Below are 13,007 nucleotides of genomic sequence, written 5' to 3' on the forward strand. Positions count from 1 at the left end.
TGGTCCCAGTCCCGGTGAATACTTACAGCAGGGCAGGAGAGGAGAAACTCAGCCTGTCCCGGTGAATACTCACGGCAGAACAGGATAGGAGAAACTCAGCCTGTCCCAGTGAATACTCACGGCAGAACAGGAGAGGAGAAGCTCAACCTGTCCTGGTGAGTACTCACGGCAGAACAGGAGAGGAGAAGCTCAACCTGTCCTGGTGAGTACTCACGGCAGAACAGGAGAGGAGAAGCTCAACCTGTCCTGGTGAGTACTCACGGCAGAACAGGAGAGGAGAAACTCAACCTGTCCTGGTGAGTACTCATGGCAGAACAGGAGTGGAGAAACTCAGCCTGTCCCGGTGAATACTCACAGCAGAACAGAAGAGGAGAAGCTCAGCCTGTCCCGGTGAGTACTCATGGCGGGGCAGGAGAAGAGAAAAAAAATAAGATGGCCTTACACTTTCTTCACAATTCCTTCTGGGACTGTCACTCTAAAACTTTCCCCTCATGGGGGTTAGTTGCAGCCCTGAATCTTTCTTCTTTTTCTCTCTCTCGAGATAGACGCATTCTTAGTTATAGTTGCACCAGCAGCGTCTGACAACCTTTGGTCCTGCTTCAACCCGAATCTCTCTCACAGCTGAGCCATGCAAATAGGAGAACTTGTCTTCCACGTCCTCTCTCCGCTGCAACTCAGGCCTGAGGTCCTGCTCACTGGTCCCTCTGGGGAAGTGTTCAGTGTGTTCTTAAATGACTCCCACAGCTGTGGCTCATCCTAGAATATCCATCTCAGCTGTGGTTGTCAGGGCAATGCATCACCCTTAGACAAGGGATCTACGTCCACTCGGAACAAGCCCTGTGTAATGCCACAGAGTGTCTTATTAGTTATGTAATTCCATGCAGACCATAATGGTGCATAAGGGCAGTGTTTATCCTGGTTTCTAGGCATGAAACAATCAGTGAGCATATGACTCCCCATTTCGATAGGACACCAGTCCTTCACAAGACCTAACCCCAGTAATGCTGGTTACCATTTATACATCTAGCTGAGTGGAGCAATTGAGTGAAAAGCACCTTGCTCAGGGTACAACATAAGTGTTTGCAACTTGATGTCTGGGATTTGAACCTACAACCGACTATTTATGAGTGCTATCATGAGTCCAGACTTACCTGCTATGCTACACTAGCCCCAAGTGCCTAATTACCCAATAACAAGAACCTGACAGGCAAGATATACCTGTTAAGCAATTGTCCCAAATACTTTTGCTCTTTCAAAATAAGTACATGTAGGCTAAACACATTTTTAATTGGCTTAAGAGGATAAAACTGAGTTAACTTTATTGAGAAATACACTATTTATATGTTGTACTTATCAGCCATGTTATTTTATCATGGGAAATAACTATTGTTAAGTGCTCTTAGTGAAATCCTAGTCTAGGCTTTACTGTCCCAATACTTGTGGAAGGCACTTTTTGCAGTCAACACATATTCGTGAGGTAGTTTAGCTGTTATAAATGCACTCCATCCATTAAATCAAAACTAGATTCATTTCTAGGCTTTGTCATATTTCAGCTGTAACTATGTCCCAAAAGGTGTTATGCAAATGTACTCGTGTCAATGGATGTTGTTTGTTCTAACAGTCCAACAGATCTTTTTAATTGCACTTCTCCTGTCATATATTTTTATTTCAAAACTTTGCAAGCTTTTTAAATGTTCTTCAAGGATAAATCAAATTCTGAAGACTTTTTTAAAATGTAAAATTATTCATTCTACGATCACTGAAAAACTGTAGGGCCTTCGACCTGACATGATACCTTTCTAAAGACCACAAAGCATACAAATAAACTCCTCATAACAAAAATATGTGAAGCAAGCAAGTTACATATTCACTGACATGCATTGAATGTTAAATTGTAATACAGAAGTGCATACCTAGTTATGTAAATTATTAATTTTAAGCCTGCAAGAACCAGAGGTGTGATGTTCTGCCTGAGGAGATTTGTTTATTTCCTTTGGCTTGCTCCGAACAGCTATGAAACAGATCATTTTAAACACAGCTTAATAAAGTGAAAATTTAAGAAATTTGTGCAAGTTAGTTTCTGCCTAGGAGTACCCAGAGTGGTATCAGTTATCACTGTAGGAGCAATAAAATTTCAATAATACACACAGGTATACATAATTTAGTATACAAATACTCAATATAGCTGATGTACTGTATATGTAAAACATTAAGCTTCAGCTGCTCTGAATCTAATGTGTGTGTATATATATATTTTATTTTCCACAGATGTATATCAGGATGGAGGGGAAACCGCTGTCACCTTAAAGAAAAACCCAAACCTCTCCCCACCTCTACCGTTTACAATGAAAATGAAACTGGTGAGATGGAAATCATCTTACAATAGTTGTACATTTTGACTCTATACTGGAATCCAAGTGTACAGTAAATCCATTGATCTGTGTCTGCCTTGTGCTTTACCACTGAGCAAAGAGACACAATTATTTTTTTGTAAGCAATGGTCAATGAATTTAGATACATACTGGACTGACTTTTCAAAAGACTTGAAATTAGTGACAAATCCACAATTGCTGTGGTCTGAAAAGCCTTTGTTCTTTTTAAATTTGATTTTGCATTCATTCTTTTCAGGAATTTCAGAGAATGCAGTGGTAGAAATGCATGCACATTTAGTTCTTTGATATATTGATGCCCTCAGGGATGAAGGCTTCCTCAAAGTCTTTAGTCCCCATCATGCCGTACTCATCCTGCTGGCTCGTGCTGTTTCCATCGTACAGGAGTCTAATAGTCTGTCAGTTTGTGTTCTTGGAATCCATTCTAGGTTTCCCTTGAGTTTGTACATCTAATATATATACATATACTTTATATTAATATATCCAATATTTAAATTATGCAGAATAAGAAATATTGTTTAGGATAAATATTTATATCAGATTTAATATTGCCTTTAAAAAATAAAGTAATATGAATACACTAATATACGAATAATACTGCGGTATATGCATGAAGTGCATAATATTTATAACAAAAAAAGAAGAAAATGTATGTACCAAATAATCTTTTATTGCAGTGCTTATTGCAAGCAGTAAAACAAAAATTAATAAGAGTCCTACAGAAAGATCACCCAAGGTTAATGAAATGCATTAAACATTTATAGGGTTTTATTAAATGAACACATTTCAAACTGGCTTGCATACTGAATTGACATGCTACAATAAAATACAAATGACGTTTTGCTGTCTTGGCAAAGGCTTGAAACATGGAAGACATTCACGTTTTGAATTTTCTGAAGTAAATTCATTATTCATGCATTTGTCACTACCATTTTACATTTTCCTGCAGGTGACAGTAGTAAAAACTATACCTGTTTTTCAGTCCCAGGCCCCTAAATTGTCCCACTCTGATGCAGACATTAACAGTTTACACTGACTTCCATGTCTGGAACACATTGCATTTCGCACCAAACCCCCTGCCTCACTGAAAACAGGCAAATCAACCTTATTCAACACCCATTCTGCAAACAACAACAGTGACTTCCACACTGATAAAAAAAAAAACTTTTTGTACTTGACTGAAATGTGGCACAAACAAACTGAAGGTCTCCTGTTTCACCAGATTATTCCTCCATGATATGTCTTGAGTAATCTCTGGCTATGGCGGGGGCCTTGTTGTTATTTACTGTAGAACTTAGTTTTCTGTGCAAGTCTGGTTACTGTATCTGTGCATTCTAATTGTGAGTGTCTTTTTTTAAATGTCACTGTTCATCAGTCTACAATCATCGTTAGATTTTATAGACCCCCCAAGCATAATGATGCTTTTTAAGTGAGTTTGTTGATTTATTATCTCTGCTATATTTCAGCAGATTCTAATATTTACATTGATTTACAGCATTCCAGTTTAAGGGTAAGGATTTCTTAGCTACTGTTGAAACTCAATCAAACTTCCATACTCGCCATGCCCCAAGGTGTACTGACCAGTTGCATTCAATGAAGGCAGTCTCTCACCCTCGAATGGAGGTGGGTTCTTTTATGGCTTGAGTGTACATCTACTGTACATTCTTGAAAGGAGTACTTGATTGAATACAAGGGTGCAATGGAGTCTTCTAGATCGAGCTACTTCTCCCATATCATTGATAATAACCTAAAAAATACTAAATACCTGTTATTCACCATCAGTCATTAAAGCCTAACTGCCCCACTGTATTACCTACCTCATCCCAACTTTACAACACTTTTTTACAACCAAGAATGGCTATATCAAGCAATATTCAGCATTTACATTAAAATTACATTATTTATATTATAATTTCTGTGCTGATGATACTCAAATCTATGTCCATACTAAACATGATAATGGTATAGCTGTTATTACACTCTCTAATTGAATCTCTGATATAACCAAAACTTTCCCTGGCTTAAACTGTGACAACACTGAGGTCATACTACTCGGCACCACACATCACCTACATAGAACTAATGCAGTAACCCTATCTGGAGATGGCACTATGATTGAATCTCAATCAAAATTGAAGAATTTAGGGGCGATATTCGATCCTGGCTATACTTATGACCCTCATGTACAGAACCTTGTAAACATTTCAGAAACATCACCGAATTCATCCTGTGTTGTCTCTAACTGTTGCCGAAAAGTTGGTGAACAGTGAAATTGATTATTGCGATACCCTGCTCACTGGGGTAAATAAATCCAAACTGGAAAAACTCTGATGTGTTCAGAATTCGGCAGGCAGAATCTTGACCAGGTCTACTGCAAGTAATCACATTACGCTTGTCATGTAGCCTTTGTATTGATTTCCTATTAGGTTTCAAGTCGACTTCAAAATCCTCAAGCTCACATATTGGCCTTTATATGGCTTGGCACCTCAATACCTATGTGACTTTCAGTACATTATCTGTCTACTCGCCACCTTGCAACTGTCTGACTGTGGTCTTCTACTGTATATATCCCCCAAGCTTGTTTACACTCTGGGTGACAGGACCTTCTCTTGCTATGCCCCAGAGCTCTGGAATTCTATCCCCAGGGATATCAGAGAGTCACTCACCCTGAGTGAATTGAAATCCAGACCCAAAACCTTTTGTTCAAAAAGGCTTTGTACTTAATTGGTATCTGTGTCTGCTTCATTTTCTAACTCCTACTGCACTTACAGTACTTTGCTATCCTTTAAACTGTTTTTTTTCAACCTACTGTAAAGTGCTTTTAGATATAACTTTAAAGGGTGCTTTATAAAAATAAAATGTGTTGTTGTTGTTGTTGTTGTTGTTGTTGTTAAAACAACACAGGCTTGGTAGGTACATTTTTATATTCTTTAAAAAGTGAAAGGTCAAAATGTACATGATACGATAAACTAATGGGTTTGTTTCTTTCCTCCAGTGGGCATTTTTGCAGGTCTGGGAGCTGGATTATTTGTGATTCTCTTAGGAATTGTAAGCATAATACTGATTGTGCAGAGAAGAAAACATGCTCTTGGGTAAGTTATATTTTAAAATAATTATTGATGTAGCATACACCATTTATTTGATTGTTAACTTTTCCTAACATTAGAAAATACAAGCACTACAGAGAAAGAAAAAAATATGCAGCATAAAAACAGTGTTAGTATTTGCAGGTCAAAACAGATGGTATTATATAAGGGACTACATGTGTACAGTGTTTTTAAAATACAATAGTTAATCCATCAATACAGAATAAAAAAATAATATATCTACTTGTTTTTTCTCCTATTGTAGGAAATCCACCACAATGGATTTGGGCACTGTGCACAATCCTGTCTTTGCGCATTTTGATTGCAAGGCAGAGGTGAATATCATCCATGTATTATATTATTTTGTTGTTGGGAATCCGTTTGTTAAAGGCTCTGGAACATCTTTCCCATTCAAGTGTAAAAAAACTTTTAAAAATAAAAATCAGTTCAGAAATTCTCAAAATGTAAACATGCATGTAACAAAAACACAAAAAATATTTCATTTATAGTAATAATAACTATAGGAGTAGTAATAGTAAAAGTAATAAATCATGTAATAAAAAGTTTAAGATAATCAGAGCTTCTATTGAAGTTCCTTACATTCAGGACAAACAATATTCCATGATGTTGTGTATTGTAAGGTAAGGCATAGTTATCAAGCAAACAGACACCGTAAGGACATTCTGTCATTATCACCAAATTCAGTATGTTGAGAAAACTTATTTTCTTACCAGAACACACCTTACAGCTGTAGGACCTAAAGGGTCTTAAATTAAAATTTTCTGTATTGATTAAATCTTTTTTTTTAAGTAACAAGGATTAAGATAAATGTAACATTGGATATATTGTAACATTATCCAAAGCATAAATAGGATCCCAACAAATGCAAGACCCAGTTGTTGTTATTTATGTTGGGACAAATAACATTGGCATAAATGGCAATTTTTCCATACAAACCAAAGCTCCGAACTAAGTGTTTTTTTAGGAATTCTGCATACACTATACAAAAGATGAACAGCTGGAAATGTTAATCCATAAACATAGCACACTACTGAGGACAGAATGAGAATACAACAACCCTTCTATAACAGAAGGGTTGGTGTGATATAATGATAGGTAGAGGAGATTCCTGAGGGCAATAAATGAGATCATCCTTGGGGTGGTATGCCCACTGTCCTGCAGTATCTCTTGTCCCAAAATTTCCCATGACTTTCCGCTGCAACCAGATCCACTTTCAGTCCGTGCTCCTTTATCACCCAGCACAAATTACTCAATTACTTCAATTATTCAGATTCTTCCTTTACTCCTCTCTATTCCACAGTCCCTTCTCCCCAGTTGATACAGGCTGATTCTTCAGTGACCCGTCTGTTTGCGGTCTTGTCTGTCCTGGAATTCCGGACCTCTCCTGTGCTGCTCCCATCTCTGCCACTACCCAGCTCTATTCTGGGGGAGCCTCCTTTGACTAGAGCACCAGGCACCTTAATCTGCTTTTCCGAATCTCCGCTGAAGCAGCCTGCACTCTTAAAGGAACCCGTACCTTTTTAGTGTCCTGAACTTCAGTCCTGATAGTCCTGTGTCCTGAACATCAGTCCTTTACCCTAAACACTAGTCCTGCACTCCAGTCCTGCACGCCAACCCTGGCACTGCTGCTCCAGTCTCATTCTTCGCCCTGCACTTAATCTTCACCATGGCTTTTTACCTTGTTCTTTACTGGGTCATCTTACAGGGTCACATAGGAGCCTTCCTTATTCTGTGATTCTGCTCCGTGAGCTCTGTCTGGGAGATCTGTCCAAGACTGTGCTGTCCAAGGACTTCTGGAGTTAGAGAGGGTCAAGGTCAAGGACCCGTCTTCAGCAGTTGTCTCCATAGGCTCAGTCTATCAGGTGCCAGGGAATCCAATTTCATCTGACCCTGTGCCCTTCATCGGAGGATTGCAGCTGGGAGATCAAGCACACTCCGGGAGTAGTCTTGGAAGAGACCTCCCTTTAGAGCATGTGTCTTGAATCAGCTAGCTCCTGGTTCCCCCCAACTGGACTGGTCAGACCCTTCTTTGCTGAGTAGCCTACTGGACATGACATAACTGTGGGCCTATTTTTTTACCTTTCTTCTCCCTACTGCCCAGTGGGTGTTTTCTTAGCTCCATTGGCCAGTATCTCATTATTTATGTTTCACCTGCTCTTTCCATTACCTTCCCTCCATTGTTAGTTAGGATTTTCAGTCTCTTGGATTCAGACCAATCACACAGCGGCTGTGCCTGGTGTACGGTCGCAGCGTAACATGAAGCAGATCAATAATTTTACTACCAGTATAATATTATTCTAGTGTGATAACACATTCTAGTTTTCCAATAAATATAGTGTCCTGTGCCATACAGTAAGTCTACTTTAAACTGTCTTCTCATATGTGAGATTTTATTTTTTATGTTCTTGTCGGCTTCAGATTGCTAGTCTCCCTTTGTATGCAAAGCAAAACAAATGCACAGTGTTCATTATGTTGCTGTGATGGAAAAGACAGAGAAGGGCTATTGGTCCTCGTATATCTGTTTAAGTTGTTTTATGTCATACATTGGTTTTTTCATACAAGGAAAAAAGGAATTGTGGGCAGAATAAAGGAAGGTTTTATGAGTATTGAAAAGGAAGGGACTCAATGAGCCTTGAAATTGCAATTCCATTCTAATAATTAAGAATAATTATAAGCAATTAGTTATGTCATAAGTGTGATTTCAAATTTGTTTCTGTGGCCTATGACTATGTGTTGGTTCTAAATGTAGGAGTTATGTAAATCACAATGTGAACAGCCACAGTAATGACACCTGAGAGCTGGACTGAGGTCTTCATCTTTTCAATGGCTATAAAGTATCTCTGCACTCTACAGAAATGGTTTCCCCTGCTGTTTCTTTTTAAGAGATGGAAGTTTCAGCTCCCCAGTGTGCATGTCCATTTCAGTCTGAACTACTGCTACTGTATATCTACTTTAAACATACTTTCACAGAAACTTTAATCATTACAATTTCAGAGATACTAAGAAGAAAATGAAAAAGTAGTGTCTAAATTCATATACTGAATATCCTTTAACAGAAAAAAGATAACACCATAACAAAAGGCACAAAAAATGTGGTAGAAATGCTATCATTTTTAATATAGAATGAAGTGAGTATAGGCAGAAGATACTGATATACATGAAGTTAAGGACAAAAACATCTTGTAATCCAAAGCAGAGAGTGTAGTTAATTGAATCCATATCCACCTGATAAGCAAATAATTTAAATCCTGATTCTGAATCCAATGCAGCCCAATTGATAGTCTCTTGATAATAGGAATGAATAGGAATGTTCCATTTTTGAGTGAAACATTAAAGTTCACTGTATGTGCTGGTGGTATGGACTGCCTTGATGAATTAATTTGTTTTCTTTCCTGCACAACCTAATCAGAATAGGAAACATTCAGTGTAAAGAAGGTGAAAATAACATGAATAAAAATATAAAGCCATTTATTGTATAAATATTGTATTTTGTCATATTTGTAAGACTAAACTGGATAAAATGTGATATCAATAAGTCAATAAGTAAACTTATCAATAAGTTTATATAGCTGGTTGTAGTACCATATTCCACTTTCTTCTGAAAAATCTGCATCAATTTGTTTGACTCGGTCACTTGTGATTATATTGGAAACATTTACTACCATTTTTATTTTCTTTGTGATGCAACTTTATTTTCTTTGTGATGCAACTTAAAAGTGCAATGGCAAATGAAACCAATTGTAAATAAATTGTAAATATACTGTATCAGGATTTTTACAGTGATGTTTTATTAATTTTCTACTGTATATGTCAGCATATTAAATATTCACTGGACATTCATGATCACTTAAGTGAACAGAAGAGTATCAGATATTAAGGTGACACCCGCTCCCCCCCCACCTCTGAGACAGACTGACAAAGCAATTTGGAAGTACTGTATGAACTATCCAGTAATCACAAAGGCTTTGGCTTTAAATGCCGCTACAGTACAATATGTGTGAAATATATTTTTCATAATAAAAGATAAAGTTCAATTGTTTCCTGATTACTCATTACTAAAATTTACATCAGGACAAAATATATAATATCTCAGTGCGGATGTAAATCTGAAAGAAGCACATCACGTTCACAATTAACTACTACTATAGTAATAAACTATTTTTATATACACAACTGAGTAGTATTGTTTTGTAAAATAGCTTTATTTTTAAATTAGTTAAATATTCAACATACAGTAATACACAGTTTAAAATTAATAAAAGTCTAAACATTATACAAGTTAAATTCTCTCAAGTGGCTCAGCGTTGACCGGGATACAAAACCAGACCATTTTTTGCAATAGGCCAACTTCTGCCACATGCCATGTTAAGCATTCACTGTTCCACCTGGTGGTTTTATGAAGTAGTGCAGTCCCGCAACGGAATATTTTTTAAAGGCAGTGTGCTTTAGTAGTCTCTGGTGTGTGCAGCACAATGTGCTGCATTATCTGGCATGCATTCTGAATGACTGGGTCTGTATGTCCACCTTCATTATTCAGTGGAATGTCTGAAATTGTATGGCTGTGTGTCTACATAATAAGAGTACTTCTTCCACAGAGCTCAATGTTAAAAGTTTGTGAGTGTCATGCCTAACCGAGATCCCACTGCTGTGTTTTTTTTTCTTCCAGTCCCCCTTAAGTGATGAAATCCCTGGTGTTCATATTAGTGTTTATCCATGGCTGAAACTACAGGAGGTAGGGATCAAAATGTGCTCTCTCTAGTGCAATTTATAGAACTGTATCTCTAAAGCACATAACAGTGAGCAGCCTAAAACTTTTTTGATAATACATGTATCAACTTTAATTGTTTTTGCTTTGTTACTCAAATGCTTCTTTATTTTCCATGCTGTGGCATGCTATTTTGTTCTACAATTAACTTCCTGTAATTATTTTTCTCTTAATTATCTATGCTTTCATGCTGTTAAAAGCATGGTTCGGATATTATTACTAAATATGAATTACTGTCTTATGTTTTGAAGTTGTTTGTCTACATCAGCATTTATAAATAAAATTGAATTGCAAATTTAAATACTGCATTGATAAATAAATAAAGCATATATCTAACATTTTTATATTTTGTTCTTTTTATACTTTTTATATAGATAAGATAAGATCACTTTATTGGCCATATACAAATTCTTGTATTAGGAATTTGTCTTTTTGCATACCCCATCTTGCTCTCCATGAGACACACAGACGGGGAGAGAGAAGTTTGGGGTCAGAGCGCAGGGTCAGCCATTTATACGGCACCCCTGGAGCAGTTGGTGTTAAGGGCCTTGCTCACAAACCAGCAACCTTCCAGCCACAAGCACAGATCCTTAGCCACAGAGCCAACGCACCACCTTATCATATGTATTAGCAATTAATGCAAATTAGTACACAAATTGCCATATTGACATGTTCTGAAATTCTTGAATATGACAGCATTAGTATATACAGATGACAGTTAGATATAAAGTAATTTTATAGTGTGTACAGTACAGTATAATGTTTTTTTCCAGCACATACTGTAGTCTGTACTGACATTGTAACTGTCACAGTCTGCATTGTGACAGTTAACTGCATTATTACAGTTAAATGTATGTGCATATAATGTTTGCTGGTTATATATATATATTAAAATGATCATGTTATCTGCATGGAAAGGTCAACATTTATCATGTGTTTTGGAATGTTGATGTTGACTTATTTAATTTTTTTTCAACACTCTTCAGTACAAACAATTGAATTGTTCAGTAAAAGAAAATAAACTTCTGGTCACCAATAGTAAAGCACAAGGGACTTTTTTGAAATCTTGACCTTGATTATCTGTCGACACCATCTGGGATTAGCATTAATGTTGTAATATGGCAGTGCATTGTGTTGTTCACCTCCGGAGAAGCTGACAGAGTAGATAATGATCCTAAACACACTTCAATGTGAGATAAGAAAATCAATTTTTCAGTTGCAATAAATCTGTTCTTTTGTGTGTGCGTGGATGTTAAGGCCTATGAGTAACTAATTCTTAGATATTTTAATAAATATTAAGATAAAATACATTTATTCTAAAATACAATTTTTCTAATTGAAAGTTGCTTATACAGTAAATTATACAAAATCTGATCACAAAGAACACCAGTCAGTTCAAATTTACTTAAAGCTTTAAGTGGGTAAAAACTGTGTTCTGTGCTTTTTTTTCAATTTCTCAACAGGACGTCTACACTGGGAAAAGAGACACAGATTACTCATTTCACAATCCTTTGTATGAAGGTGCTGCGGGAGATGCAGAGCCAAATGACACATCATCCCAAGCTTAGAACTACCTATTCAGAAAAATCACAGCATATACTGTACAGTATATATGGTTGCTAAATTACTGTCACGTTACTTGTTTGTGTGTAGTTCTAAAGTGAAATGCCACAAAATATTTTCGTTTGTACTGTAATACAAAAACAATATGACCAGGATAAATGTGCTTTTAGCAAATTGTCAGTACATAATTGTCTTATGAAGAAAGCACACAATTATGAAAATTAATCCAGACTGAAACTGTTTCAGCTGTCTGCTTCTTTAAGTAAAGTATTCTATTAGTCATTGAGCCTTAAATTAAGTTTTATTTTTGACTCCTTAAAAATAATTAATCCAGTTCCAGTGAAGTCCCATTTTGTTGAATTGTGATGCATATACTGTACTTTTAAATGTTATATTTAATGAATACTTGAATTCTTAAACTAAAGACATTAATTGATGAAACATATTAAAAGCCATCAAAAACTGCAAATAAAAATCAAAAACCAAAATACGTTTATTATGACCCCCTTTAATCTAACAGCTGTTGTTTTGAGGAGTTTGGTAGGTTGAGACATCTGAAGAACCATATAAGGTTTTGGTTAAAGGTTTATGTAAAGAGATTGGTGCAGGCATTTTCACACCAGTTAAATTTGGGCATTTTCATATGCTTGGAACAGAGCACTCTGCTGCAGCCGTCACTAGTTAGGTCTCTTTAAGTTGAAGACATATCACAGTGTTATCCAGTTAACATCAGTCTCTTGGTTAAAGCCCTTGGTTAATTTATAGTGAAAATGAGTTTATCTGTAGCTGAGGACAGATGGGATAAGTTTTCACACAGGAGGTCGCCATGGTGCTCATGCCAGTCACTAGCAGGGAGTTTATTACACCCCCTTTGCTATGACAAATCTTAATCAGTTCAGGTGCACAGAAATTATTTTGACAAGTCACACAATTAGTTGAATTGCCTGGCTGTGATTAATAATAATGGTTCATATGATTTTCACAATAAAAACACTTTGTAAGGTCCATGAATAAGGTAGTGAATTTCAAGCAAAGATTGAGCCATGAAGAGAAGCTTTCAAAAAGCAGAAAGGCACAGATCATTTGAAGGGTATAAAATTAAAATATGCTGAATATCCCTTTGAACATAATGAAGTCGATAAATAGTGGAAGGTGTATCGTACCGCCCAAAAATTGGTGTTA

The 13,007-nt window shown here is 36.6% G+C and overlaps 1 protein-coding gene across 1 annotated transcript in view; it reads left to right on the forward strand.

The window, feature by feature from the left end:
* The window catches only part of malrd1 (MAM and LDL receptor class A domain containing 1), a 175,606-nt gene extending 162,891 nt beyond the window's left edge, over positions 1-12,715 (forward strand). The window contains exons 46-50 of the mRNA XM_069191079.1: positions 2,269-2,360; positions 5,386-5,482; positions 5,742-5,811; positions 10,164-10,229; positions 11,726-12,715. Of these exons, the coding sequence (XP_069047180.1) occupies positions 2,269-2,360; positions 5,386-5,482; positions 5,742-5,811; positions 10,164-10,229; positions 11,726-11,830 (430 nt within the window). The 3' untranslated portion in view covers positions 11,831-12,715. The remainder of the gene's footprint in view (positions 1-2,268; positions 2,361-5,385; positions 5,483-5,741; positions 5,812-10,163; positions 10,230-11,725) is intronic.
* Positions 12,716-13,007: the final 292 nt, after the last annotated feature.

This window comes from Lepisosteus oculatus, chromosome 6, assembly GCF_040954835.1.
Source record: "Lepisosteus oculatus isolate fLepOcu1 chromosome 6, fLepOcu1.hap2, whole genome shotgun sequence".
NCBI classification, from domain to species: Eukaryota; Metazoa; Chordata; class Actinopteri; order Semionotiformes; family Lepisosteidae; genus Lepisosteus; species Lepisosteus oculatus.